Raw genomic sequence first — 27,994 nt, 5'->3', positions numbered from 1 at the left:
ACTGGAGGAGTGACACTTGGGGGGGGGGGGGGGGGGCATCTCTTTGATCTCCCAGGTGCATCTGGTACTGTTAAAGGCCATATGGTCATATTTTAGCCTTACCTGCACTTTTTACAGTTTGATGTGGTGAAACATGTTCATGAATTAATTTAAGGGATTATGAGTCAACAATAATGATAAAATAGTAGTATTAATGTTATATATTTTTATTAAATACCTTTTCAATTTCCAATCATGAGTGTCAACATACTTAGTTGAACTCTTTGAAAGATTCATTAGATTTCCGAGTTTACAATTTTTTTTTTGTAACGTGTTTCTATGGTGATTATTCATGATCATATTATCAACATTAACATCATTGTTATTATTACCAGCAACAACACAATGTGAAGAAAAATAATATTTGTTGTAACACGCGTACCGGACTGTGGGGGCAGTGTCACATTTTGAGAGCAACCCAAATTAAACGACGAGGAAGAACTCCGTTTCCTGTAGAGTCAAAGTGCACCAGCTAGCTACGTAGCTAACATCCCCCGATAAGAGCGTTTCCTCCGTGAAGATGGAAGTGAACCAGGCGAAGCAGGAACACCTACTCGCATTAAAAGGTACGTCACAGTCCTGACAGCAGTGTCTGAGTAGCGACTGTACAGTGGAGGTTGTTCTAGGAGCAAAACAGACGCGGGAATGTTTCACTGTAGCCGGTTGTTGTCATTTGTTGTTGCTGTTAGCAGCTAACAGCGCTAACACCGCTAACGCTATCAAACGTGTACGTCTGGGAATAAACAGTTATGACAGCGTGTTGTACTTGTACCTTAGATGAGAACGCGTCTTGTCGTTATTTGACACCTGAAAGCATGAATGACACCACAGAGTCAGGCGATGACAAAGTGTCTGTTGTCCTTGTAAACTGGGTTGTTGTTGTTGTGTGTTTTAAGATGCGTCGCTGTTGCCAGACCTTGACATGTCAACGTGGATCCAGTTCTTTCAGTTCTCATCATTCGCTGTTAAATAGACCTGTGAGATGTGTCACAGTTGATTTCACTTCAAATGACTATGTCGAATTACTGATTAGTCTATCAAAAAGAAAATCCATCAGCAGCTGATTGATTAATTATGTGGGTTAAAACAAACACCATCTATTTTCTTTCATCCACTTGTCTCGCGTGATCATTTTTTGCTTCTCTGTTACTTTACGTGTCAGAAGCTGAATATTCGTCCTTGGACAAAACGAGTAATAAGATGTCACATTGGCTTCTGGGAACTTGTGATGGGCATTTTTCTTTACTCTCTGATATTCCACTGAATGAACAACAATTTACTTGATTTATTGTAGAATATTGATATTGATAATAATTAATTTATCAAATTAAGTGATAATACTTGATAGTTGCAGCCATAAACAAACCTCAAAGACAGTTTGAGAAAATCAGGAGCAATTAGGATGTAACCGTTTTAGATGAACGGTGAATGTGGCTGAAGAAGAAAATTTAACATTTGTGTTGAAATGTAATACTATATAATAGTGATATATAGTTAAGTTATATTCATGCCCCACAGAGGTTCCTCAGTGTACCCTAAGAGGATGTGAATATGATTTGCATCTATAGATTACTCTAGAGCTGCAAGAAGTAGTTTACTAATTAGTTGATTGACAGAAAAGAACAGGCAACTTTTCTTTTTCCTTTTTCTTTTCTGAACAAAAAATTTACAAAATCATAATTAGAGGACAAACCAGTTGTTAAAATAATCCCTATTTGCAGCCCTAGTCTCGATGATAACACTGATGTCCAGACGCAGTGCAGGAACTAATAAGGGACCTCTTCTCATCTTTTATTTGAACAAAAACCTGTATGCTCTTGAGGCCATGACAGCATGGCTGCTACCTGTTACTGTCACCAGGATATGCTAACTTATCCACTAACTTGGGTGTCAGTCCAATCACTAACCAGTGTCTCGTTCCTTCGCAGTAATGCGGTTGACGAAACCAACACTCTTCACCAACTTGCCAGTGACATGTGAGGACCGAGATCTGCCAGGTGAGCGCACGGCAACAAACACGGAGCTTGAAGGAAACTTGATAAAAATGCAACCGAAAACTATTTTAGAATTTGATTATAGTAGGTAATCGTATATCTAGTGAATAGTCATTCTGAGATGTAGTGTCAGATCACCCGACCCTGCACGTGTTGGGACTGTGGGAGGAAACCAGAGCACCTGTTGGTATGTGTTCAGAGAGGGGCCCCAGTCAGCTGGTCTAGGGTCAAACGTTCAAACCCTGGGTCTTAATGCTGTGAGGTGACAGTGCTGAAAAATGAACCACTAGCTATTATGTTAATAGCTGTGTTTTTTATTTTTAGGGGAAAGAAATTCATGAAAGCAAAGGGGTCAACATTCATGAAGAAGATGATGAAGCGTATGCATGAAATGTTCTTTATATGTTGTGTGTGTGTGTGTGTGTGTGTGTGTGTGTGTGTGTGTGTGTGTGTGTGTGTGTGTGTGTGTGTGTGTGTATATATATATTATAATATCTTAAAACATGGTGTGTAATATAGCATCTAAAAGCTAAACACAGATAAATTAAATGTAACTGAAAATTGAATTGACCTATTTCATTTCTTTCAGAGAAGAATTGAACCTCCACTGCTTAAAGGGGTTAGATTGAGTACGAAAGTAGAGATCGAGGCACGTTGCTGCATGGTCTGATATTACGATACTGTGGTAGTCGCTGGATTTAATCTTGGAGAGCAGCCTATCGTCTAGGAGGAAGAAATCTATACGAGTGTAGGTGTGATGCAATGTTTCCTGGTTCAAACATAATGTTTTTACGAATCACGATGGCAGTGCCCCTGGCCCTATTATTAAATCTTGAGTGAAAAACGTGGCCAACCCAGCCCCTCTTTAGCTGTGTAACCTCTCTGATGCGAAGGTGGGTCTCCTGGATAAAAAATACGTCACCTTTAAGCTGTTGCAAGTCGGCCATAATCCTGTCGTTCTTAGCGGAGCCACCTACTCCCCTCACATTCCACGAGATAAATCTAATTGTGTTGGTCGTGTTGGTCATACCTTACTGTCACCACGTGAGTAGGCGAAGCAGAGTCCGGCACAGGGAGGTGAGAGGGAGGGCAGAGCGAAGGAGCTGGCAGCTGCAAGAGGTGGGAGTAAGGGGGGGAGGTGGTGGGGGGGGGCAGGGATAAAAGAGAAGGGAGGCAGAGAAAGAGAGAAAAAACAAAACCAAAGAAAGACTCAGACACTTTTTATTTACAAAAAAAAACAACATGGGAAAAAAAAGTGTGTGCAACAAAGTCAATTTTTGTTTTAGTTGTCAGCAGCAAGCATAGAATGCACACATTAATGTTATTTAAAATGCAAAACGGATGTTTTAGTTTCAGTGACAGCACGAGTGTTCAGAGGAAAATCTAATAACACCCTAAGCCTTGAGGTCATGTGATTGAGTTGGTTCTACAGACACAATAAGCAGAAAGGACTATAGTTATTCGTAGGGATGCAGTGATCTAGCTTTTTGTCTGATCGATAACGGCTCTTTGTATTTGCTCATACAAGATTCACTTCTTTAAAAATTATAAAATCTCTAAGTCTCTCTTATTTTTGTTTGAGGTAACATGAGGCTATGCATTGCTGTGGCAGTAAAAACTAAGTTGGCACACTCTTGTCACAGCCTGTTTTGAAAAATCATTCTTGGAGGCAGCTGTGGCAAGTCGTCCTCTGACCCGAAGTTTGGCGGTTCAATCCGCACTTTATGTTGGATGTTATGGACAGGCTCAAGGAATTAGACACTGAGACAGATTGAGCACAGTCATTGTGTTTGTTTGTTGTCATGACAGACAGTTGAGTTAATCAATACAAAGAAATTGTGTTTTGAGTAGTTTATGTTAAGGTTGTGATAATATTTCATGCACTGGCCTACGTACAACACAGAGTCATGTGTTTTGTACCCTAAGGACAGGCGGCTGAATTCATGAATAAAAGCAATTATAACGTTGAGTTTTGACTCATGTATTTTACTGTTCATTGCCACTGTGACCACGTTACCATGCCGGTTAGAACTGCACTAATCGTTTAATCAATTAGTAATCGACTACTTAATTAATTGCCAACTTTTTTGACAATCGACCAGCTATTTAAAAATAGTCAAAACTTTGCCTCTTAAATGTGACTGTTTTCTGGTTTATTTGCTTCTCTATGACAGTTAACTAAATATCTTTGGTGTTAACCAAAGTTTTTTTTTTTTACCATTTTATGACATCTTATGGACCAGGTGTTTCCTTCTGGTCCACACACACTAAGCTGTGCATTTGCAATCTTTCTGTCAAGTGTTTTTGACAGATCTAGGTAGAAGCTGAGGCGTATTCACTATCATGTTACATATACACGACACATACCACACGTGTTCTTGTCTCCACAGGAGATTTGTTTGGTCAACTCATGAGGGAGGACCCCTCCACCATCAAGGGAGCAGAGGCATTGATGCTCGGAGAGATGCTCACGTTACCACAGAACTTTGGGTAATAAAAGTATCTAAGTACCTTTTTATATAACAATCTGTTGATTTAATTGTGATTTGACCATCGCTGCATTACACAGAAATATTTTCCTCGGTGAGACCTTCTCCAGTTACATCAGTGTGCACAATGACAGCAGCCAAGTTGTTAAGGACATTCTCGTGAAGGTACCTTTAAGAAACAACAACACGAATTATACACTTTTGACTCCTTTTTAAAAAAAATACATAATTGTGATGTGATGTGATGCGTCACAGGCCGACCTACAGACCAGCTCACAGAGGCTCAACCTCTCTGCATCAAACTCTGCCGTATCGGAGCTGCAATCCGAATGCTGCATTGACGACGTGATCCATCACGAAGTCAAAGAGATTGGAACACACATGTAAGTGGTTTTGCTGTATTGACTGCCTTATTTTTTACAATGGCAGCCAACTGTGGTAGACAGAAAGAAAAAACAACTCTTCCCAGCTGACCAAATACAAAGGTACATTCTTATTTGTTGCTTTTACTAATCTTTTATTTCCTCTGTCCCAACTTCCAGCTTAGTCTGTGCAGTCAGTTACACCACACAATATGGGGAGAAGCTCTATTTTCGGAAGTTCTTCAAATTCCAGGTGAGTGCTTTTTGAGTATTTATGCTAGATGAACTCACGTGTGAGCATTGGAGGAGGCCTGGGAAATGTCACAGGTCTACACCAGAGGGAATGCAATTACCGTCTGCACTGTGCGTTTGGTGCGTTGCCTGTCCTCTGCCGTCAGTTTGTTAACCGGTTGCAGCCCCGTGCCCTTCCTTTTCGAAAAGGCTTCCTTTTTCTTCCCTAAATATTTAGACATTTTTGCATTGAAATAATATTTTTTTTCTCTCCCTGCGAATGGAGATTCAGTGTGAGAAGGCCACAACATTCAGTCTACAATCTATTTTCAATCAGGTTTTGAAGCCGCTGGATGTGAAGACAAAGTTCTACAATGCAGAGGTACGTTTTATTTTGAAATACCAGCAGCAGCTGAATTAAAGTGATAGAAAGTCTCTCACCACGTCGTCCTGCAAACAGAAGAACTGTATTGTCCGACATGCAAGTTCTTATGCAGCATGTATCACATGCTTCAGATCATATGTCATTTCATAATTGGAAACATTCTATATGCTAATAGAGGAAGTTAGTAAAAGACCGATCTCAGGGAAAACCCTTGAACCTTCAGACAAGTTCGAAAAACACACCCGACAGCTGGAGATCTAGGGTTTTCCTGATCGAGGCAATTAGCTTCTTTCTTTTTTTCTCTCATTTTCATACCAGTAGCTTTTTGTGTTAGACTGCAAATTATTCATTGTCATCATCGTTGGCATGTAACCTCATTTGTTCATTATGTCTTGTATTTTATTTTCTCCATTAGAGTGACCTCAGTTCTGTGGTAATTGTTTCTTCAGTTCTCATGGCTCTTAGACTGTGTCTTTCTGGGCCCAACAGAATGGAGCAAAGAAAGAAAAATGGAAAGAGATGAATAGTTGTTGAAACATTTGCTCGACTGTTAAAGATCAAAAAAAGAAAAAAAAGGTTTAAGAGCCTAGATTGATTTGACCATGTTTAGTCCTCTACATGATCTTTCCATTGTTGTTCTTTTGCCCTTTCTTTGGACGCTCGCGCTTTTCTTGCAAACTCATCCTACACGGAGCTTTGGATTATTTTAATTGAAGTCTGGGTTTTCAAATTGTAGCGGGTGGGGATTGATATGTGTATTGATTATACAATTAATCATCCTCGGGGAGATGATCAGTTTTCCACTATGATTGTCGACATTTTCCTTCCATTAAGATTTAAACGATTATTTTTACAGACGGATGAATGATGTTACTCAAATGCTAAGTTTTAACTTTTGTGTGGGTTGAAGTTCGGGTGCGATCGAATAGTTTGTAACAATTACTCTCCAATTGACAGTGGTTATGAACCAGAAATTACTTTTCTTCTTACACTCATTTATCATTTAACAAATCTTTTTGATTAAACTGTGTGTAATGAAGTGTGATTGTTCAGGTTTGGGTTGGAATGGCTTTGCATGAAACAGACCCTCAGCCCTGTGATTTAACATTAACCTCGTTCAGAATGGTTCATGGTCAGTTCTTGTGAATTTTGAATTGCAGGCATGAACTAATCTCTGCTTCTCTCTCATGCCGTCTCCCTGTACAGTAGAGGTTGCACTACAAATATGACGGCTGTAAACTCCCACTCTCCTAAAGCATCAACTAGTTGCCTACGTTAAACCAAGAATGACAATCACACAAGACACACAAGGTGCCGCGTCCGTCATCTCTCAGCAAAGGTTGAATGCTGTTTAAACAATCAAAGTTATGATTAGTTCATAATTACTGTAACACTATCTTTTCTGTACAAGTAAGTTAGTTTAATTTAAATCTTAATAACGGATAAACACATTGTCTCGTAACAAAAGTATTTGCATCAAATTATATCAAAAGTACCAAAAGATAAAGTAGTCACTATGCAGAGTGGCCACTTTCAGAATCACGTGTTTTGTATAATGTGATTATAATTATTGATCCTTCAATGTTGTTATTTCATGTTATTCTGTTATCACAATTTATTTGTAGATTTCAGTTTGTATTATCAATCTGAATGTGCAAAATAGCTGTAGTGGAGTAAAAAGTATGGTATTGTTTCTGAATTTTTGTTTGTTGACAAAAAAAGTAGCAGCATGTGTAGAAGCAAAGTCAAAATTGTATTCAGGAAAAGTACCCAACCTAAAAGAATAGATATATTTAATTACTTTAATCAATGCAAATTGGTATAAGTCAATGATTATCAGCATTTGAAATAGGTATGATTAGAGAGAGTAATACTAGTGCTGTTTACATGTAACTCTGCAAAGGCCTTTTTCTCTGCATATGTTTTATTGAGAAACCAAAACCACCACGGTCCGTAGCAGTGTGTCCGTCCGTCTTTTGCAGATGTGTAAATCAATTCATTCAGTTCCTTTAAATCAATTGGATACAGATGATGTATCTACTTCAAGTTATGTCTTTGGTTAAAAACACCCAACTAGTTGATGTTGGAGAGACTTTGAAATGTCGTCATTGTGCAACCACTGCTGAAAACTCTACACCTGTACTAACTAATGTTCTCAAAGGTTCACTGAGCAAACTTCAAAGAATTAAATTCATGCAATTAATGTTTAATAAGTTTGGTGTTGTCTTCTGAGTCTATTATATATAAATCTTAACTCTCACATCACCTAAATAGGTAGCTTAAAGGACAGATTCACATTTTCTACATGTCACTCGCAAAAAATGACTCGCGTGGCTCTACAGTATGTTCGCTGAGAGAGTTACAGCTGACAGTTTATCTCCAATAGCAACAAAGGCCCTGTTGAGACCTGGTATTATCATCTGGTCTAAAGTGTACAGCGCTAAGTACGTAAGTTCACACGTGTCGATTGGGATCTTATGCCATTTCCCCGTTTTGTATGTACTAAGCACGCATGTCATTTCTGTTCACAAAAAACAGATTATGTTTTAAGCCAGTCTGACTATACGCGCGTGTGTGTGTGTGTGTGTGTGTGTGTGTGTGTGTGTGTGTGTGTGTGTGTGTGTGTGTGTGTGTGTGTGTGTGTGTGTGTGTGTGTGTGTGTGTGTGTGTGTGTGTGTGTGTGTGTGTGTGTGTGTGTGTGTGTGTGTGTGTGTGTGTGTGTGTGTGTGTGTAGTCAGGAGGGGCTGAGCAACTTGATGTATGTAGCTTTACAATATGAAAAATTGTGAAACTGTGGCAGGTCAGAAAACGTCAGCTGAGTAGTTCGGTCCTTCAATGTGGCCCAGTACACATTTGCTTTCACACTGCTAAAAAAATCTGGCCACATGTGTCCCAGACCAGCTCCATATGTGGAGATCAGATCTCAAATGTGTCCTCAATGCGTTCACACTCACACAGGACAGATGGTGAAACCAGGTCTGAATGGGGTCACAAACCCACAGTCCTCCTTTTTGTGCTGAAAGACTGTTTTAGCTGTTAAATTTCCCTAAGGATCAATAATAACGTATCTTATCCATCTTATATATATATATATATATAATTCCTCCTCTCTGTTTCGTAGGACTAGGAATAGTAGAACGAATCACCCTTTGAACTTTGGAAGATGCTCACTTGTTTTATGTCTCAGACTGTAGAAGCTTCATATTCACCTGAAACAGATTATTTTGGGGCCACCAATAACGGCCTTGAAAATGTGAACATGTCTTTTAAGGCAGTAGGATGTTGCACACATCTAACCCCTGTACAGTACAGTACATACCTAGCGAAGGAAGTTGATGCGTTGCTCAGTTCGCCTTGGAGATGATGCGGTGCTTAATTGTGAGCAGAGCGACACATTGGTTTGACGCGCGTCGTCTCTGCTCCAGACAGATGAAGTGTTCCTGGAGGCTCAGATCCAGAACATCACCACCTCGCCCATGTTCATGGAGAAGGTCTCTCTGGAGCCCTCCATGATGTACAACGTGACAGAGCTCAACACGGTCTCGTCTGCAGATCAGGGGTAAAAGCACATTCTCATGTGGTTGACCTATTCATTTATCAGCTTTTGCCCTGGCTCTCATCTGTTGCTCCCCCCCCCCCACCCCCCCACCCCCCCCACCCAAGGGAGTCCACGTTTGGGAAGATGTCCTACCTGCAGCCCATGGACACACGCCAGTACCTGTACTGCCTGAAGCCAAAGCCGGAGTACGCGGAGAAGGCCGGCGTCATCAAGGGTGTGACGGTGATCGGCAAGCTCGACATTGTGTGGAAGACCAACCTCGGGGAGCGTGGCAGGTTACAGACCAGTCAGCTACAAAGAATGGTATTTCCATACCGTTTAGATGTCGACACTGTTGCTAAAATCAGTCTCAATTTGTGTATATTTTTGTTTATTGCCCTTTACCCTATGTGTCCTCCAGGCGCCGGGGTACGGAGATATCAGGCTTTCTCTGGAGATGATTCCTGACACTGTCAACCTTGAAGAGCCTTTCGATATTATCTGTAAAATCACCAACTGCAGGTAAAAAAAAAAAAGAAACTCTCCCAGTGTAATAGCCTTAGTCTATACAAGACAACTTCCAATACTAAATTAATACATATAATTTAGTTAATGAATTGCAGAGTGATTATGTTTGATTAGCAGTAAAAACTTTTCTTCGACCTGCGTGTCATAGTGAAAGAACCATGGACCTGGAGCTGGAGATGTGTAACACCAGGTCGATCCACTGGTGTGGCGTATCAGGGCGACAGCTGGGAAAACTCAGTCCCGCCGCCTTCCTCTCTCTGCCCCTTACGCTCCTCTCCTCTGTGCAGGGTTTGCAGGTATGAACTCAACTTCTTTTGAGAGAGAAAATATTATTATAGTGCTCAAATCTCAGATCGTTGCTACTAATGACCTCTCTGTTTTTCAGAGTATTTCTGGACTTAGACTCACAGATACATTTCTGAAGAGGACGTATGAATATGATGACATCGCGCAAGTGTGTGTGGTCTGTCCATATACTAGCAACGAGTGCTAGAAATTTTTATTGATTTTTGTTTTTGTTTTTTGCTTTTTAGATATAACTGGACCAACTGTGGAATTCTGCAATTTCACTCTTTTTTTTTTGCAAACTAAGTGGACAATGCTGTATTTTAAAATGAATTGTGGATAATATAAATCACTTCCTTTGAAAATAATAATGTAAATGTGCATAAATGTGAATAAAATCTCTGTAATCTTTGATTTCCTATGGCTTTTAAAAACATATTCTGTGGTGCATTGTCGTTTTTGTCTTTTTAAAAAAATTCTATTGGCAGAAAATATATAATCTTACAAGACTTTTTATAATTTATTTTAGTCTGTGCATTGAATAGCATTATTTCTTAAAATGTGTTGAAATAATGTGAATTATGACCATTTTACTAATATATTTGATGAAAAATAACTTGCACACAAAGCTCTGGTGTAATCACAATCAGGATGCTTTGTAACAATAAAAAAGAATAATAAAACATTATCAGGTCAAACATTTTTGATGTTTTAATGGCCACTTCTAGCTTCTGAAGTTCCACATTTCCTGCATCCTGAATGTTCCAGGTGTAATGGCTCAGGTTGGCTGAAGAATTTACAAAAAAGGTTTTGCAAGCACTATTTTACACTTTAACGGGAAATATATAATTTAACAATGACCGGCAAAAAACACAATCGATCCATTTCAAGACATTTATTCACATATTTAAGACAAAACATTGTGCTGCCTTAGCATACCTATTAGTTTCCGTAAAGCATCTGATCTCAAATGCCAGATTTAAGTGCATGCAAAATGAACAATCCGAATAAGTTGTCTTAAAGTTCATGAACAATTGAGTCGGCTTAAAGGGGGGGATGGTTCGCTAAAGTGCAATGACAACTTAATGCAGGCTGCAAAACACTGCTATACAATTACACAGTTGTCTTTAAAAGTTAAGTAGTACTCGGTGAGGAGCAGTGGTGAGAGTCCGACGTGATCGAGGACCGGATGGTCCCAACGAATGAGAGCGTGTTCCGTCTACAAAAATAATATCAAACAAGATGCAATATAAACAAGGGAAACCTCTCATGTAGTGTATGAAAAGGAAAAGCTGAAATGTTCCCTGCGATGCTGTAAAAGTACATTCGTCCCTCACCATTCATTCATCATGACATAGACAGAAGCATCCTCGACTCACACGCTTACACACTGCAGTAAAAGCTCTGAAGAAGTCATTTCTGTACGCATTCTTGCCTCTTTTGTCTTTTTTTGAAGGACGTATGAATATGATGACATCACCAAAGTGTGTGTGGTCTGCCCATATACGAGCAACGAGTTCTAGAAATTTTATTGTCTTTTTCCTTTTTATGCTTTGCTTTTTAGACGTAAGTGGACAAACTGGAATTCAGCAATTTTTTGCAAACTAAGTGGACAATGCTGTATTTTAAAATGAATTGAGGATAATATAAATCACTTCCATCCTCAGCACACACACACACACACACACACACACACTGCAGTAAAAGCTCTGAAGAAGGAATTTCTGTAAATCAGCTGAATGAGTTCTTGCCTCTTTTTTTTTCTTCTTTTTTTTTTACGATTGTTAACAATATGTTTTGCCCTACATGTATGGGATGCTCCATTTCATGGTCCGGTCTCCAGGCTCCAAGAGCCTTTAGTCACAGTAAAGTGCCTTCAACCCCGTCCGTGTCTCTTCATTCCAGCCAATGCCGGGGGGACTTTAAGAAATGGGTGAAGAGATTGTAATCGCGCCATATGGTTGCCCTTCCTTGCAAAAAATAAAAAAATAAATGTGAGGCTGAAATGAAGAAAAAAATTATGAGTGTTAATAATATTCAGATTTTACACAAGGTCAGCTCGGGTTTGGTTTTGAAACATTATTAAAATACCTGAGTAGATCATGAGTGCTCCTCGGCGCTGCCGCTGAAGGAGCGGCTCCGGATGTGGTTCCTTAACTGCTCGATCAGCTCCGGGTTCTGCTGCTGGATCTGCTGAGCAAACTGTTGTCCCCTGACAGAGACAACAAATAACTCTGTTTACGGGCTAAATCGCTTTCTACCACAACTACCGCTCGCACACACACACACACACACACACACACACACACACACAGCAAGATGAGAAGTACCGTTTTTCATACACACTGATGTAGCAGAACCCCCCCCCCCCGACTGATGACCCCTCCATGAGAGCATGTGTGACATCTGAGATCTTATCTCACATTTTCAGAACAGATGCAGGCTGGTGCTTAATCAGGAAATGATCAAAATCTCCTCATGCTGAGTTTCCTGGGATGAAATATTATCAAAAGAGCCACTGTTGCCCAACACAGTATGTGTCTGTTTGGGCATCTGTTACAGTACATGGAAAAAAGGGTCACATCAATTTAAAGAGTAATAACACACACACACTTCTCTACCAACATTGTGTCGAGAAATGCTTTTCCAAGTGTGTATGTACGATTCTGCCTTTGTTCCAGATATGTTGAAGCAATAGGTTATTTTTTGTTCTATAACAAGATCGATACTAGAGCCCGACCCATATTATTATGTTTTATTTTATTTCTTTTATTTTGGGGAGGGGGGGGGGGGGGCACGATGTCAATACCGGATAATAATATTAGGAAGTAAAAAACTTCAAATAACTATATATATATATATATATATATATATTGAACTTATGTCAAGTAAATGTAATCAAGGGTTGATATTTTACAGTTTAACCATAAACGTTATCATAAATAACTACAAAAAATTACAACACATAACAAACAAATACAAACAATTGGATAAAACTTGAATTGAGAAAATAACATATTTTTTACATTAAATGTAAACATAAATGCACATCCCTCTGCATTGTTTATTCTAGTCAAATAAACGTTTTCATATCTGCAAACGCTGATACCGATATGTCTGTGAAAGGCTGATATCGGCCAATATAATCAGCTTACCGGTCGGGTTCTAGTCAATACCATTCTCTTGTCAGTGTCTCACACATGGAGCTGCTAACACTGGTTACTGTAGAAGACATGGAGCTAAGCACAAACACTGGAAACCGGGGGAAACGGCTTGTCAGGCTCAATTCAAATAACAAAACCTGGCAACAGGCATCACTAAAGCTCACCAACACCTTATATCTTGTTTGTTGACTCCATGCAAAAACTGAAACAAAGAAAATGACACATTGTGGATTTGCTGTCACCGACCAAGACACAAGAAACTTTAACAGCACCTAATGTAAAACCACAACATGGCATTGTTACATTACGTTTTAGTAGCTTGTATTAACCTTAAAGGTGACATGTTATGCTCATATTCAGGTTCATAATTTGGGTTACAACGTGAAAAGGTTCACATGCTCTAAAGTTCAGAAAGGGTATCAGTGTTCTCGCACTGCCCATTCTGCCCGCCTGGATTTCTTTAAGCTCCTCCTCTCAATAAACCCCAGTCTGCTCTGATTGGCCAGCTGGCCCAGTCTGTTGCGATTGGTCAACCGCTTTCAAAAATGTGTAGGAAATGTCACGCCCCTTCACCAGAGAAGTGGAGATTCTCAGATTGTGGGCAGGGTTACCCCCCAAAAGAGCCCAACTGTGACATCACAGTGGGTGAGAAATCTGAGCCAGTTGTTCAGAGCCAGGCTGTGGGATTTAGCCGGCTCACAAAACACCCACTTTTTTCTACGGTTCGTGGGCTGGCAGGCTATAGATACACACATTTTTGTGCAAAAACACTGAAAAAGTGATTTTTGCATAATATGTCACCTTTAAAAGGCATGAGAGTGGCATTGACTTCCCTAAAGGTCGAACTTACTCTTAACCCTTTGGCATTTTTCTCTAAAAACTAATTTGTATAACTTATAAAAAAACACATCTAATACTACTAATGGTGTCATAGAGTACTTACGCTTCAATCAAGCTGGAGAGGTCTGACAATCCGCCCACTCCCGCTGCATGACCCCCGACTGCGTTCGACATCATTCCTGACATACTGGACGCACAGAGACACAGTGACAGTGAGTCAGGGTCCGTCATGTCCACATTATGTTTCAGAGCTGAACACTTTTCCTTCAAAGGTAACCCCTTCATCCAGTCATGGTGACACTTACAGTTGTTGCACTTGTTGGTTCTGCATCACGCTTGCGGCCTGCGAAGAGAAGCAAAGCTGAAAATCATTTGTGTCCCTAAATGAATTAACAGGACAATTTATTTGTCCGAAAAAAAGTGTCTCATCGTTGGTGCAGGAATAAAACAAGTTGCCTTTCTACAATAATATAAAATATATTATTGATTTAAGGGCTAACTTCCACTCGTGGGACAAAAAAAATCGAATTTAACATTGCCAGAGACAAAAACGAGCCCTGGAGTCCCTCGTCTCCAGGGCCAATGGTACATGTCCTGAACAGCTGATCATCTCTGTTGTGCCTGTCACACAGCAGCCTGGATGTTTCATGAGCAGTGCTCACATCATGAACCGTGCTCTCTTACCATGCTAATGAAGGCAGGGTTGTTGATCAAACTCGCCATGTCAAACCCCAATCCAGCGGCTACCTGTGGCATTCATAGACAGGAAACGAGAAGAACAACAATCATGGCTGGATAGCGTATAAAATAAGGACTAATATAAGGCAAATATGGCTTTCCTTTTTTTTACTCACGGGACTGGTTGCTTCTTTTTGCTTCTGCTCTGCAATCTTCAGGTTGGATTTGTACGTGTCATTGTCGGGGTCTAAAACCAACGCTTTCTTAAAGTAGGAAATGGCCTCAGGATACTTGTTCATGGCAGTCAGAGCCAACCTGCAGCCACAGAGAGGACACGGACCTCCAGACATCACGGAGCAGACAAACGCAACAGCACTCTCTGGTTTAGACAGTAAATGACATTAAGCTCACCCCATCCGTCCATAAGCTTTACTGTAGGTGGGATCGATGCCAATGGCTCTCTCGCAGTCACCAGTTGCCTCCGTGTAATTTCCCAGTTTACTGTGAGCTGCAGCCCTGCAAAGGGTCAGATCGGGACGTCGTGCTTGTCTTAAATCACCGGCTTGTTTGATTATCTTCACGTACATTGTGGCTCAAGGACTGGCACCATCTAGTCCAGTTAAAACATTACATCCTGTCTATGAAGGACAAAAAATGACATAAGTTTAAATGAATAAATTAAAACATAAATGCAGAAATGAATGCAGAAGTTAATACTAAAAAACACAAATGAGTGAAGATTTAAAAGGCCATTATATTCTACATATACAGTATATTTGTAAATGTAGAAATAAATATATAAATTAATAAATAAATGTAGAAATGAATATATGTAGAAATAGAGAATATGGCCTTTTTAATCGCAAACTGTATAAATCTATTCATTTATTTGTGTATTTAATATTTTTATTTCTGCATTTATTTATTCATTTATTTTTTCATTTAAACATATGTCATTTTTTGGCCTTCAAACCTGTCAACATGACACCACCAGTTCTTCACGTCTGCTTCCACTCATCTTTACTTGTCTTATCGAGTGCTGTTGTATGAGAATATGTCGCCAAACGTGCCAAACATCGACATTGTGAAAATGATTCTGAGGTAAATACCTATTGCAGTAGTACACAGCGTTTCTCAGGTCCAGGTCTATGGCCTTTGTGTAGCACTCCACCGCACATCTGTAGTTCTCTTCCTTCATGTGATTGTTCCCTAAAAAGAAAAAGAAAAAACACTGGCTTGTTCACTGATGGACACATTGATTGACGGTGGTTAGCGCGGCTTCAGAACACGGCTGCTGTAACGATAACAACATTTCAACTTCAGACACTTATTCGTTATGAATGATAATACATCTAAGGGCGGCCACTGGCAATCATGTTCCTTCCTAATTAATCTTTCATTTTCCCAATGAACTGACCGGTTGTTTGGTCTATGAAACATCAGAAAACAACATCATATTTTCCAAGGTGATATTTTCAAATAATACTTTTTGGTCCAACCAAAAGTTTAAAATACTAATTTTTTTCTACATTTACTACAATGTAAAACACATACAAATTGGAAATACAAAATGGTCTGGCATTTTTGCTCGGACAGAACTCTTAAACACTCTTTAACAATCAATGAATTTTCTGTCAATCCACCGTTTCATCGATCGACTATTTGCTCCAGCTCTGATAAGCCGGAAATGAGAATACCTGAACAGTGATACCAATAATAACCACAGACATAAACAGAGCAGTACATTTGGTTCTGTCTGAATCAGCACTCGTGTTACTGTCCCTACTCTGTTGCCTAAACACTACAGCGCACAAACCCGGTAGACAGACATTATTTACCAAAATGTAAGTCCTGATGTTTACCTTCGTTCTTGAGCTGCTCCGCTCGCTCGATGTCCTCTGCAGACGGGGAGGTCTCGGGTATGGTGATGTTGTCATTCTGAGCAAAGGCGGCAAAACAGAGGAGTCAGCGATGTTGTTTACAGTTCCATTTTATATTTATCTTATTATATTTTATTTTTTCTATTCCTATAACTTCTTTGGGATGCAGTAATACCTGAATTTCCCTCATAGGGATCAACAAAGAATTTTCTTATCTTATCTTTTTTTTGTAATTTACTTTTTATTGACATTTAGCATCAGACAGATATTTCCATTGTATGTTATTCAGGTATTGTACATACATCATATATATCTCATCTCATCTTATCTTAAGCTGGACATTGTGACTTGTTGACAGGAAAAGCACAGATAGTAACACACTAGTAACATTAACATTAAGGTGAGAAAACCAAACAGGTAATAAGTAAGTAATATTATTTTCACCTGCGTTGGACAAGTCAAAATATCTGCTCTAGAATGTAGTTAATGCAACATACATTTATTTTGCCTCAGTGTTTAAGCCATGTCACACATGACCTACTTAGGTGATATGCTCTATATACAGTATAATAAATTATCTCAGATTTCTTTCTGTTTGGGGAATCAACAGGTGTGACTCTTTATCCACAGATTTCACAAATGATCAAGAGTGCTATCATTTTAGATTCAGACAGGATCAGATTAAATCAGTCGTTTTATTTTAATCTCTTGTGATATCATGTCAGTTGTTAGAGTCATGCAATGTGTGTGTCTCGTGCTGTTGTGTCCGTATTGACTGTATTTTGACTGTATTTTATTGCTGAGTTTTCATTCATCCTAAAGGCCCATCTGAGGAGAAGCATTGCAAACTAGCACAAGGCTACAAATGCTATGTTTTTGGTTCACGTTCGTAGACTTAGAAAAGTAGTCTTCTAATGTTAAAGCTTCGGTGCCATGCACTGTGCAGAACTCACCTTGAGCAGGGTGTTGAGGAATATCTCTGTCAGCGGCTGTGGCACAGCCAGGTGGCAGTCACTGGGGCTGATCTTAAAGGTCGTCTCCAAACACTGTATCGCTACTGTAGGGGAGCATCAGTGAAATATGACAGGGTCGTCGATTACAGGACATTGGTGATCAAGACTGAGCTAAAACTGTCCTGTACACCTTCCATATTGCATGACACACACCACCGCACATACTGTACTTCAGATCGTACACTGACTTCTAGTCACTTGTGATTCTTTTTGAATGTAAAACGAACTCCTGATTATTAATCTCTGTACATTGGGACAGTGAACTGAGTGCAGAGTGCATACATTATGAAATGGACAGGACGGGAGCAGTGTCCAATATCTCTTAAAGGTGCACTGCCGGTCGACCGAGCTACCTTCCAGGCTCTCCTGCTCGTCAGAATTCAAAGCTCCGCAATGTGTTTGGTCTCGTAGGAACTGCACAATAGAGAACGCCAGGCGCTTCTCCACCGCCATTTTCACCTGGAAACTGCAGGGCACCGGAAGTTGTGTGGAGGGAAACGGAGAGGCAGACACACATTAGGAAACTATATGAATGGCTCAAAAGGGGGCAAAACATGCTCAAGTAATTCATGACTAATATGTGACTTACAATGATGAAATGCAGGCATTAATGCAGGATTTGACATGAATCATCTTGTGCACATATCAATTTTTTTTGTGTGAGTTAACACAGATCAGATTCAAATTAAAAATAACCTTAGACAGATAACATTACTACCAAGTATTCTCTTTGTTCTCCCATGAAGTATTGACCTTGAATGCTTCAAAATATGTTACTACGATATATTTAAAGTTCAGGACTGAATAAGCAGAAATGTCAGACATCTTTAGGTAATATTTACCTAAAGATATTCTAACTTTTGGCACAAAACTGTGTATTCGTGTAGGACTGCATTAGTCACAGCAAGAAGCTTGAAGACTCAGAAAATATGCTTTTTGGGGGGACGTTAATTTATGCATACACTTTTTTTGTTTGTTTGGTGGTTTGGCCTTGTCATCCATGTACAGAATTCACTTAATATTTGGTTTCATTCCGTTATTAATGGTTTGTTAAATTTTGTCATTCATCTTTTGGGTCTGTAACAACACTGTCTTCTTGGGTTATTATGTAATTATCATCCATGGTTGAATTATCAACCAGTATAAAAAACCCACAGAAGTACCAGATTGTGTCAGTTGATTGTTGTTAATTTAATTCATAGTTGAGGGTTAATTTTCAAGCATTAATGTACGATATCAGTTGAGGCGACCTCTGCACTCTGTAGCTCACAGGGCACAGACTCGCAAACATAGCCCAGGGCCCTCATAGATTAAGCCAGACACATTTTTTGTTATCTATTACATCTCAAAAAAGCATCGGCGGCTATGAAAGATGCTGCTGGTGCATTTGGCAGGGGTAACTTAGAGGAGGATGAAAGCAACAAAATGATTCTTGCTTATTACAAATAAAGAACACAACAAGAGAGGCTTCTGTTTCGTGGCAGATCCATAGTGCAGGTACCCGTTCACTGTAATTGATCCCTGTGGGGAAACGATGTGCAGACACAAACATCGCCTTATATTTCCATGCGTTTGTTATGCTCATCTGGCGCTGGCTGTACTCCTCCCTCCGTGTGTGTGTGTGTGTGTGTGTGTGTGTTGACACACGTACATGCAGTGATGCAGAAGCTGTGATGTAATACCACAAAGGGAGTCTTACTCTGGCTTCATATTTACAAGTATATTTTCACAATTGGATGCATTAGCTATGTGTGCAGCGTCAGTCGTCGCCGATGGGTCCGCACGGCACGGCACGGCACGGCACGGCTCGCCCGTGCGCACAGCCTGTGTGATGCTGCTGGCTGAAACAATCGCAGGCGGCCAAAACAACGCGAGGAGATGGGAACACAGCAACAAACAAAAAAAACAAAAAAAAACAGGGGTTTGGCCTCGGATGCACGCAAACACTGTGATACTGAAGCAGGTGTATCAAAAACGCATTCTGTCAACGGAAAGCGGTTTAGTGCGTAACCCCACCACCCCCAACCCTCCTCCACCCCCCGCCCGCCTACCTGAGCTCTTATCCAGCTGTCTGCTGCTGCTGCTACCGCGTCATGAGGACTTTGTGTCGGACTGATCGCGTCCTCCTCCTCCTCCCGACGGCACGGCCTGCGCATGCGCGTCGACAGCGGAAATAAGAAGCGCTTTCTACGTGCGAGAGAGCGAGAAAGATAGAGAGGTACCACTGCTGCCGCTGCCTGTGGGACTGAGTCACAGTACAGTACAGTACAGTAAGAAGAGGAGGAACGGGTTTGTGTGTTTGTTGCACAGGAGAACGCATGACACCGCCTGCATGTGTGCGCTAAGAGTCGCGGTGAGCCGAACGCTCTGCAGGTACAGTTACGCGCCACTTTTACGCACAGCGCCGCTTCCAAATCCGTGTGTTTCTACCGCCAAACTACCTTGGTGCAAATGTGACACTACTCCTGTGTGTGTGTGTGTGTGTGTGTGTGTGTTAGTGTGTGTGTGATACGCCGGGAAACACTTGGCCGTGTGTTGGTTTTGGCTGCACATGCCTTTGCCATAGCGGGTCTCAAACATTTAGCCTCACACACACTTTTTACGATCTTGTTTTGAATGGCTTCCGTTGTGAAGTCGTGAAACCCAACACTGCGTGTGGACGCGGGGTGGGGGTCACCGCTTAGCAGGGGGGAAATGCAGAGCACGTTTTTCATGTGTGTCCTTGCAGGGGAAGAATGTGTTGCCCATTAGTCGTGACACCTGTTGTTATCAACTGCTCAGTTTTTAATAGGAAATGTGATACATGTGATGAGCTTTGGAATGAAAACTGGATTTTATTTTATATATATATTTTGTTTACAGAGTGTCTAAACCTGTCTTGAGGATGACCATCCAGAATGGGTATGCGATATCTGCCAGAAACTGCTCCCAGGCAGGACCTCAGAGAAACACACTGAGATGGGACCTGTCTCCGGAGGAGATCAGGACCACCACGGACAACCTGATTGACAGAGTGAAGAAGGTCTACGATGACATTGGGTCTCTGAGCGCTGAAAGCGTCTCTGTTGAAAACACCCTGAAAGCCTTGGCTAACGCCAAACTGGATTATACCTGTACGTCTTCCAAACGACAAGTCTGATAATATCCGTAATTATTTTCTTGTTGTCATCAATTCTTCCTAAAGGGCCAAAACATGAAAAATGAGTAAACGTTGAGAACATGTGTCAGAAAAACAGATCAACGTGCTTCGTAGTTGCAGTATGATGAGTGATCACTAGTTTATTTTGAGACAGACCTATATATATCTTCATGGTGCTGTGAATACTCTCTAGAGCAGTGGTTTCCAAACTAGGGGTTGGGACGCCTTGGGGGTTGGTGAGATGTTTTCCACAATTCAAATAGATTTTTAAATAAGAAATAATAATAAAAAGATTTTTTTTCAAATACTAATGAAAATACTAACGGTGAAAATACTTATGTCATCAGCCTTCTGATTTTCTCTTTCCCCACATCACCCCTGGGCTGATTATGAGAGATAAGCAGCAGCATCAGTTGCAGCAGGTCAATTTTTACAGCACAACAGGAAACACTGGGACATGTTCATACATGGGCTTTTTCGTGGGCCAAAAATTTTGGGGACCCCTGAACTGGAGCAACAAATATGTATTCATCAGTAGCTGAACATATTCCTTGAAAAATGCACTTTTTCCTCCTGTTAGAGCAAGATTTGCCGTCAACTACAGTGTCCGGCTGTTTAAAGGAATCCCTGCGAGCTTCTTTTTTCGATATAAAACTATATATTTGGGACATGTTTTTAAAGATTTTTATCTTCAGTCGGGGCGCAACAGAGAGTGTAGGCAATCTGAAACTACAGAGTGATGGACGAATACCCCACCTTTGTTTTTGTGAGATTTGTTGACAAGTAAATAATAAATAAACGAGGCTACTTTCTTTATAAAATTTGATATTGTAAAAATATCACATTCAACATTCACTGTCTCAAACTCTCTGTGTTTACTCTGTCCCCTTAGCATCACGCCATGTTCTTGACTTCCTCCAGTATGTCTGTCCTTCCAAGGAGGTGCGCTCAGCGAGCACGGAGGCAGACAAAAAGCTGTCCGAGTTTGATGTGGAGATAAGTATGAGGGAGGACGTGTTCGAGCGGATCTCCGCCTTGCAGGTACGCCTCGCGTCTCGTCCACTTGACATCATGAGGCAGGGGAAGGTGGATATATAAAAACTAGCCCACGGAGATAGTTAATAAAATAGAATAGAATAGAAATCTTTATTCACACCGCTCGGGGTAATTCACGGGGAAAATACACTTTCAAAATTCTATGTACACATATACAGAAGGCAAAAGTTATGTGCAGTGGGTATTATTAGATATGCATAAATATATGTATTTCACGGAAATCCTATACACTATACATGGCATTAAAGTAATATTACCCATGACAAATATGGACTCTAATTTGTGATGATTTGATGGATTTATCACGATATGCTAAGCCCATGACAGAATTATTTTCAGGGGTCAGCCAGAGGGCAACAGATGATAGAAGTAACAGTAGATAGAGTTACTTTTGTATTAATATCAATGATACATTGACTTCATTTGGCCCTATCGCTGGTCCCTTTTTTTGGCCTGGGAAAGCAATTCAATCTAAACTAATCAGTGGAAGTGGCCCAATGCAGGACGCGCTGGCTGATGTGCAGCAAAAATAGGTGGATGAATTTTTAAAAAATGCTCTGATATGAAGTGGGTTTCTCTTATGTGACAATGTTTTGACAGAAAAATCCCCAAGACAACCTTTCACCTGAAGAAAAGAGGTTCATAGACAGACTTGTTACACTAGGCAGGCGGAGAGGGTTGCACCTGTCTACAGATATACAAGAGGTAATGCGATATGTGAGCTCTTTATTAAAACTTCAAGCGCTTTGGTCTGACCATATAAATTGCACAATCACAATTTTAAAGTTTGATTCTAGATATTATCATAAGACAATCCTTTCTGATGTGATGGCAGGTGCTAGTCTTGTGTTTTCAAGTTTAACTGCAGACTACTCTGTTGTTCACATTTAGATTTAAGCAAATTCTGCTTGTTATTCCTGAATAATTATGTTGCATAATAGAAATAAAATATAACTTTCCCTCTGACTCAACTTTCTCGCTGTGTTCGTTTCTCTCCTTTAAGGAAATCAAAAGAACGTCCAAGCTCATTAGTGAGCTCGCCATAGAATTTAACCAGAATTTGAATGAGGACAACACGTTTCTTGTTTTTTCTGAGCATGAATTGGGTAAGCTTCTGAAACGTTATCCGATATACTGTCTGGTATTGTGAATTTTTCTTTCATTCATGCCGTTGTCCTCTCCTGTTAAGGCGGTCTCGCCGACAGTTATCTCAACGGCCTGGAAAAGACGGAAAACGGGAAGTATAAAGTGACACTTGAATATCCCCACTACTTTCCACTGATGAAGAGGTGTCACAATCCTGAGACCAGGAGGAAGATGGAAGCAGCGTTCCATAGCCGGTGTAAAGAGGTAAAGAGAGGCTGATGGATGATAAATCTGTCCATCCTACACTTTCCCCCTTTCTCCTGCAGAAAGTCCTGTCTACGTTGCAAAAAAGTTGATGCATATGCACCTTCCGCCCTGTCTGGAGTAATTATGCTGTTACTTATAATTACTATGCTTAAAGTTGAAATCCTGAAGATTTTCACAAAATCTTAATCCCATTTTTAAAATGTTATTCATGGGTTTCTAAGATAGGAAGCCTTTATTGTCATTATATTACAATGAACACTTACTTACTTTACAACCGTATATAACATAAAAACACACACACACACACACAGACACACAAACACACACCCACACACACACACACACACACACACACACACACAGTCGACCACATCGAGAAAAAGATCCATGTGTGTATCCAGTGTTCAATGATCTCCTGTAGTCATACCAGACCTGCCTTAAAAATAATGCAAATAAAAACAAAGCATCTCTTACTGCTGCTAGTTCACATCACAAGTGTTCAATTGGATCTGTTACTCTGCTGTACTTTATTTCTACCCAATTATCTGCTCAAGAAATATTATCCTCCCCCAAAAATTCTTGACCGTCTTATTAAACCTCACTTGCTGATACCACCAGGTGTCAACAAATCAACCAGGACTGAAATTTTATATTTGTTTAAAAATTGTACACATTCACAATCTTATTCTACAGCTTTTCTCCTCTCTTCCAGGTCAACACGGCGATCCTCGAACAGTTGATACAGCTGAGGGCAAAGGTCGCAGACTTACTTGGTTACAGCAGCCACGCAAACTACGCGTTGGAAATGAACATGGCAAAGAATGCGGGCAATGTGTCTGACTTTCTAGGTATGACACTCAGACACTTGCGCTCGGATACTGATATCTCACGCTATCTGCCAAGACGGAAAAAAAACGCAGAGAAGACGCAGACTCAGCTAGAAGAGGAAAATGTGACACGTGTGCCTGTTGCTAATAATGTAGTGTGTGCTGCAAAACATGCCTCTTGTACAGTATGTAGTGTAACACAGTAATTTATGGCTGGGGAAAGCTGGTGGCACACGTGGTCAAGTGGAAGGGATCAGATGTGTGTGGCCAGTTTCTTGTTATTGTAGTGCAAAACTGGGCAGAAATAGAAATTCTCTACTGAAGGAACGCATGTAATTGACAATTTTATAAGATGTACGCAGTTTAATAGGGAGTCATGATTTGCGTGACTGGTCAGGGAGAAAAAAATCTATCTTTTCTTTAACTGTTTTAGATTTAAAGATCCAGTGTGTAGGATTTAGGAGGATCTATCGGTAGAAATTGATTTTCATTTGTGTACAATCAGCTGCGATTAACAATCTTTGCATTTTCGGCACCTGAGCCCTTTGAATTAGAGCTTGACCAATTGAATTGGTTGGCTGATGAAAACCAGCCGATATGCGCCTATGTTTACATTTTACGTAAAAATTTATATTTATTTTCTTTTTCAAGTTTTCTTTTATATATATATATAGTTATTTATAATAAAGTTTATGGTTAAACTATAAAATTCCGAGCCTTGATTACTTTACTTCGTCATATGCGTTTGATAACATCTTAAATATATATATATATATATATATATATATATATATATATATATACATTGGCTCCTATACAGTATTGTTATCAGACTTTTTTTTCCCTCCCATATGTCGGCCAGGCTCTACTTTAAATCCACATTGGGAGCGGGACCACTTCCACGGAATCCGCTGTGTTTCTTCAGTAGCCCAGAAGAGACAAACCAATTGGTGTCTCTAAAGATGTCCTTTCTCATTTTTCCGTGACATGAGCGGCCACCGGAGCTTCTCCTACCTGCACGCGCTGAGGGGCGAGGGGCGAGGGGTATTCAGTTGGGTGCAGTCTGCGAACTCACCACTAGATGCTACTAAATCGTACACACTAAACCTTTCAACCTGTTCCACTCCGATGTGTTACATCTGAGAAGGGAGCAAGACTTAAAAAATACAGAATTACATAATGAGATAATGTAAGAAAACACATAGCGACATACTGAACCAAGTGTCCTTTTCCCCCTCCGCTTTACAGATACATTCTACGAGACACTGAAGCCCATTGGGATCAAGGAGAGGAAATATATTCTTGCACTAAAAAAGAGGGAGTGCCTGATGAAGGGCTACGAGTTCGACGGACAGATCAACGCCTGGGACTTGCCCTACTACATGAACCAAGTGGAGCAGTGCAAGTTTGCTGTGAACAAGGACAAACTGATCGAGTATTTCCCGCTCGATGTGGTGACTGAAGGGCTGTTTGGTATTTACCAGGAGCTGCTGGGGCTCACTTTCACAGAGGTGGAGCACGCTCAAGTGTGGCATGAAAATGTCAAGCTTTATTCAGCCCACGATGCAGAAACAGGGGAGGAGATCGGTCAGTTCTACCTGGACTTGCATCCCAGGTAGAGAACATTTCACTTTTTGCATGTATTAAAAATATATATATACTGTAAGATTAGCTCCTGCACATCACAAAAGCGAATAATAATAGTCATGAGATTGAAGCATTGAGTGACTAGAGCTCTTGATCTTTGTCATGTGCATCATGTTGCAAACTTCACTTCCACCAGGGAAGGAAAGTATGGCCATGCAGCCTGCTTTGGGCTGCAGCCTGGCTGCAGAGGACCCGATGGAGAACGCAGGCTTCCAGTCGCGGCGATGGTGGCCAACTTCACCAAACCCAGAAAAGGCTGGCCCTCTCTCCTCCAACACAACGAGGTGGAGACTTATTTCCACGAGTTTGGTCACGTGATGCACGAGCTCTGCTCTAAGGTAAAGCCACTGTGTACCGTACGTGCAGTCAGCAGCCCCATTATACTCCACACTTTGCGTCGTATTTTTCAGTTACAATGCGAGGGCCTGAGCTTTTTCCTGTCTCGTGAATCAGACAACTTTTTCAGAATTCAGTGGAACTCAGGTGGAGACGGACTTTGTGGAGGTGCCGTCGCAGATGCTCGAGAACTGGGTGTGGGAGAAAGAGCCTCTGAAAAGGATGTCTCGCCACTACAAGGATGGCAGCCCGATTCCGGACAACCTGCTCGACAAACTGATTGCCTCCAGAGTAGCCAACACTGGTCCGAACCACCAAACTCTCTCTCACATCTAAGCTCTGATCGAGTATATGTCCATGTTCTCACATGCTGACGTGCTCACAGTGACGATGCTTATCCCCTTCAGGTATGATGAACCTGCGTCAGGTAGTCCTCAGTAAAGTGGACCAGTCGCTCCACACCAGTCCCCGTGCAGATACAGCGGAGGTGTTTGCAAAGCACTGCCAGGACATCCTAGGTGTTCCTGCTACACCAGGTCAGCGGTAACATTAACGTCGGCAGCATGGCGAGGCGAATGTCTGCTATTATAGGATATATTCAGAGAAATACATGCTTGAAGATTTCTGTTGTCTCCAATGAGATGGGAGACATGGCTGGATCTTTGATTCAGAAATACAATAAATACGCCACTGTGGACAGGCAAAGTTTGTGTCTCATCTCATATTGGAATTTAGGTCAGCAATTTGCAACAAACGGTTTTGATTTGATGACGAAGGTACATTCTCTGCAGGCACCAACATGACTGCCAGTTTCAGCCACTTGGCAGGAGGATACGACAGCCAGTACTACAGCTACTTGTGGAGCGAAGTCTACTCCATGGACATTTTCTTCAGTCGCTTCAAAAAGGAAGGCATTATGAATCCAAAGGTTGGTCTGGTAGAATACCCCTTATATGTTTGATTATTAATTATACAGCTCGTTTTTTGGTTTAATATTCCCTTGCATACATCTGTGCCTTTAAACACAGGTAGGAAAAGAGTACCGAAGGGTGATCCTGGAAGCCGGTGGCTCTGCTGATGGAATGGACATGCTGGAAACCTACCTGGGCCGTGCACCATGCCAGGATGCTTTCTTTCAATGCAAGGGACTCACTAAGTCACAGGAAACATAAAAATTGTAATCTGATATAGTCTTTAAGAGTCTTTTTGTCAAAACAGGGTATATTTCTAATTGTCAGGATGCAAGTCAATATTAGTGGAAAAATTGTTTTTCACCAAGTGTATTATTACAGTATTTAGGGATTTGTACTCTGTGTCTCTGTTGTGAGATTTGCTGCTTTTCTCTGTTTTACAATTTTCTGCTAGTATAAAATATTGTAAGGATTTTTGATTGTTACTTGGACAAAAAAAGATGTGACTCTGGGAAGTTGTGACATCTTTTTTTCAATTATGTTGTAACTGTTCTATTGATCAATCGATTAAATATCTTTATTTCTTATTATTTAAAATAATTGTTAGATCCAGTCCCAGTCCTATTTTGCAACCCCTACGGTTGGTGCAGACAAAGTTGCAATTAGACACCAAGGAAAAGCTGAAAAAAACAATTGAAAATGTAACAACCACACGGCCTGATACGATATAGCATGCTTAAACTGGCTCGCAAAACACTAGTATGAATGCATACAAGATACATCTTTTTGGGTGGGGGGAATCACAATCCTTAGCTAAAAGGTCATTAGACACGAGCCCCCAATGCCTCTAATACATGATGAATTTTGATATATATCCAGATCTCTCTTCGGGAGAAAAAAAAATCTATTTTGAAGAAAAGTTTGAGGAACTCTATATTTAAAATTGTCCTGCAGGGGGATTATATTAACTTTACGCCAGGGGGCGCCTCAGGATTGCAGAGGCCCGGTGATGCGTCGAACATGGTCCAAAGGAAGTGAATTTAATCATTGGCATAACTATTTTTCTTTATTTAAATACAACAAAATAACACCTTTCCTGTACGTTTACTTCCGCGAACGGTTGAACGGGGCTGCTTACAACTGTATGGAAACATGTGGATGGTGTTGAATAAACAGTGTCTCATTGTCTGCCTGGTCCACACTCCTCGTCTTCAGTCCGTGTGAGAGAGAACTTATCCCGGACCTAATCGCAAACACGGCAAATGTGTTAAAGCCAGAGGATTGGGGGGCGAGAGAGGG

At 40.7% G+C, this 27,994-nt stretch overlaps 3 protein-coding genes across 4 annotated transcripts; 2 read left to right on the top strand and 1 right to left on the bottom strand.

Annotated features, from left to right (window-relative positions):
* The first annotated feature begins 455 nt into the window (after nucleotides 1-455).
* On the top strand, nucleotides 456-10,289 carry trappc13 (trafficking protein particle complex subunit 13). 2 transcript variants are annotated; one of them, XM_035607805.2, is made up of 13 exons: nucleotides 457-605; nucleotides 1,968-2,036; nucleotides 4,424-4,523; nucleotides 4,603-4,687; nucleotides 4,778-4,905; nucleotides 5,065-5,137; nucleotides 5,453-5,497; nucleotides 5,916-5,933; nucleotides 8,926-9,059; nucleotides 9,164-9,362; nucleotides 9,460-9,560; nucleotides 9,715-9,862; nucleotides 9,952-10,289. In XM_035607805.2, exons 1-13 carry the CDS (start codon nucleotides 560-562, stop codon nucleotides 10,057-10,059), a joined length of 1,254 nt encoding a protein of 417 aa, XP_035463698.1. In that variant the 5' UTR covers nucleotides 457-559; the 3' UTR covers nucleotides 10,060-10,289. The 2 variants fall into 2 exon arrangements, with proteins under 2 accessions (XP_047185428.1, XP_035463698.1); XM_047329472.1 differs by lacking the exon at nucleotides 5,916-5,933 and having other exon boundaries at nucleotides 456-605.
* A 442-nt stretch (nucleotides 10,290-10,731) lies between these two features.
* Nucleotides 10,732-19,587, bottom strand: sgtb (small glutamine rich tetratricopeptide repeat co-chaperone beta). Its single transcript, XM_035607806.2, has 12 exons — nucleotides 19,478-19,587; nucleotides 17,780-17,892; nucleotides 17,367-17,470; nucleotides 16,396-16,471; nucleotides 15,643-15,742; nucleotides 14,945-15,049; nucleotides 14,710-14,848; nucleotides 14,540-14,602; nucleotides 14,161-14,198; nucleotides 13,959-14,042; nucleotides 11,943-12,063; nucleotides 10,732-11,851 (listed from the first exon to the last, which is right to left on the bottom strand). The coding sequence occupies exons 2-11, from the start codon at nucleotides 17,877-17,879 to the stop codon at nucleotides 11,952-11,954; spliced, it is 921 nt and encodes a 306-aa protein (XP_035463699.1). The 5' UTR covers nucleotides 17,880-17,892; nucleotides 19,478-19,587; the 3' UTR covers nucleotides 10,732-11,851; nucleotides 11,943-11,951.
* Nucleotides 19,588-19,609: 22 nt separating this feature from the next.
* nln (neurolysin (metallopeptidase M3 family)) lies at nucleotides 19,610-27,282 on the top strand. Its single transcript, XM_035607797.2, has 13 exons — nucleotides 19,610-19,799; nucleotides 20,289-20,539; nucleotides 21,458-21,606; nucleotides 22,222-22,326; nucleotides 22,625-22,727; nucleotides 22,811-22,971; nucleotides 23,687-23,822; nucleotides 25,050-25,416; nucleotides 25,585-25,786; nucleotides 25,902-26,088; nucleotides 26,192-26,320; nucleotides 26,576-26,712; nucleotides 26,813-27,282. The coding sequence occupies exons 1-13, from the start codon at nucleotides 19,759-19,761 to the stop codon at nucleotides 26,954-26,956; spliced, it is 2,112 nt and encodes a 703-aa protein (XP_035463690.2). The 5' UTR covers nucleotides 19,610-19,758; the 3' UTR covers nucleotides 26,957-27,282.
* The last annotated feature ends 712 nt before the right edge of the window (nucleotides 27,283-27,994 follow it).

Source organism: Scophthalmus maximus, chromosome 20, assembly GCF_022379125.1.
Source record: "Scophthalmus maximus strain ysfricsl-2021 chromosome 20, ASM2237912v1, whole genome shotgun sequence".
Taxonomy (NCBI): Eukaryota; Metazoa; Chordata; class Actinopteri; order Pleuronectiformes; family Scophthalmidae; genus Scophthalmus; species Scophthalmus maximus.
This window is presented reverse-complemented; position numbering and strand designations above follow the sequence as displayed.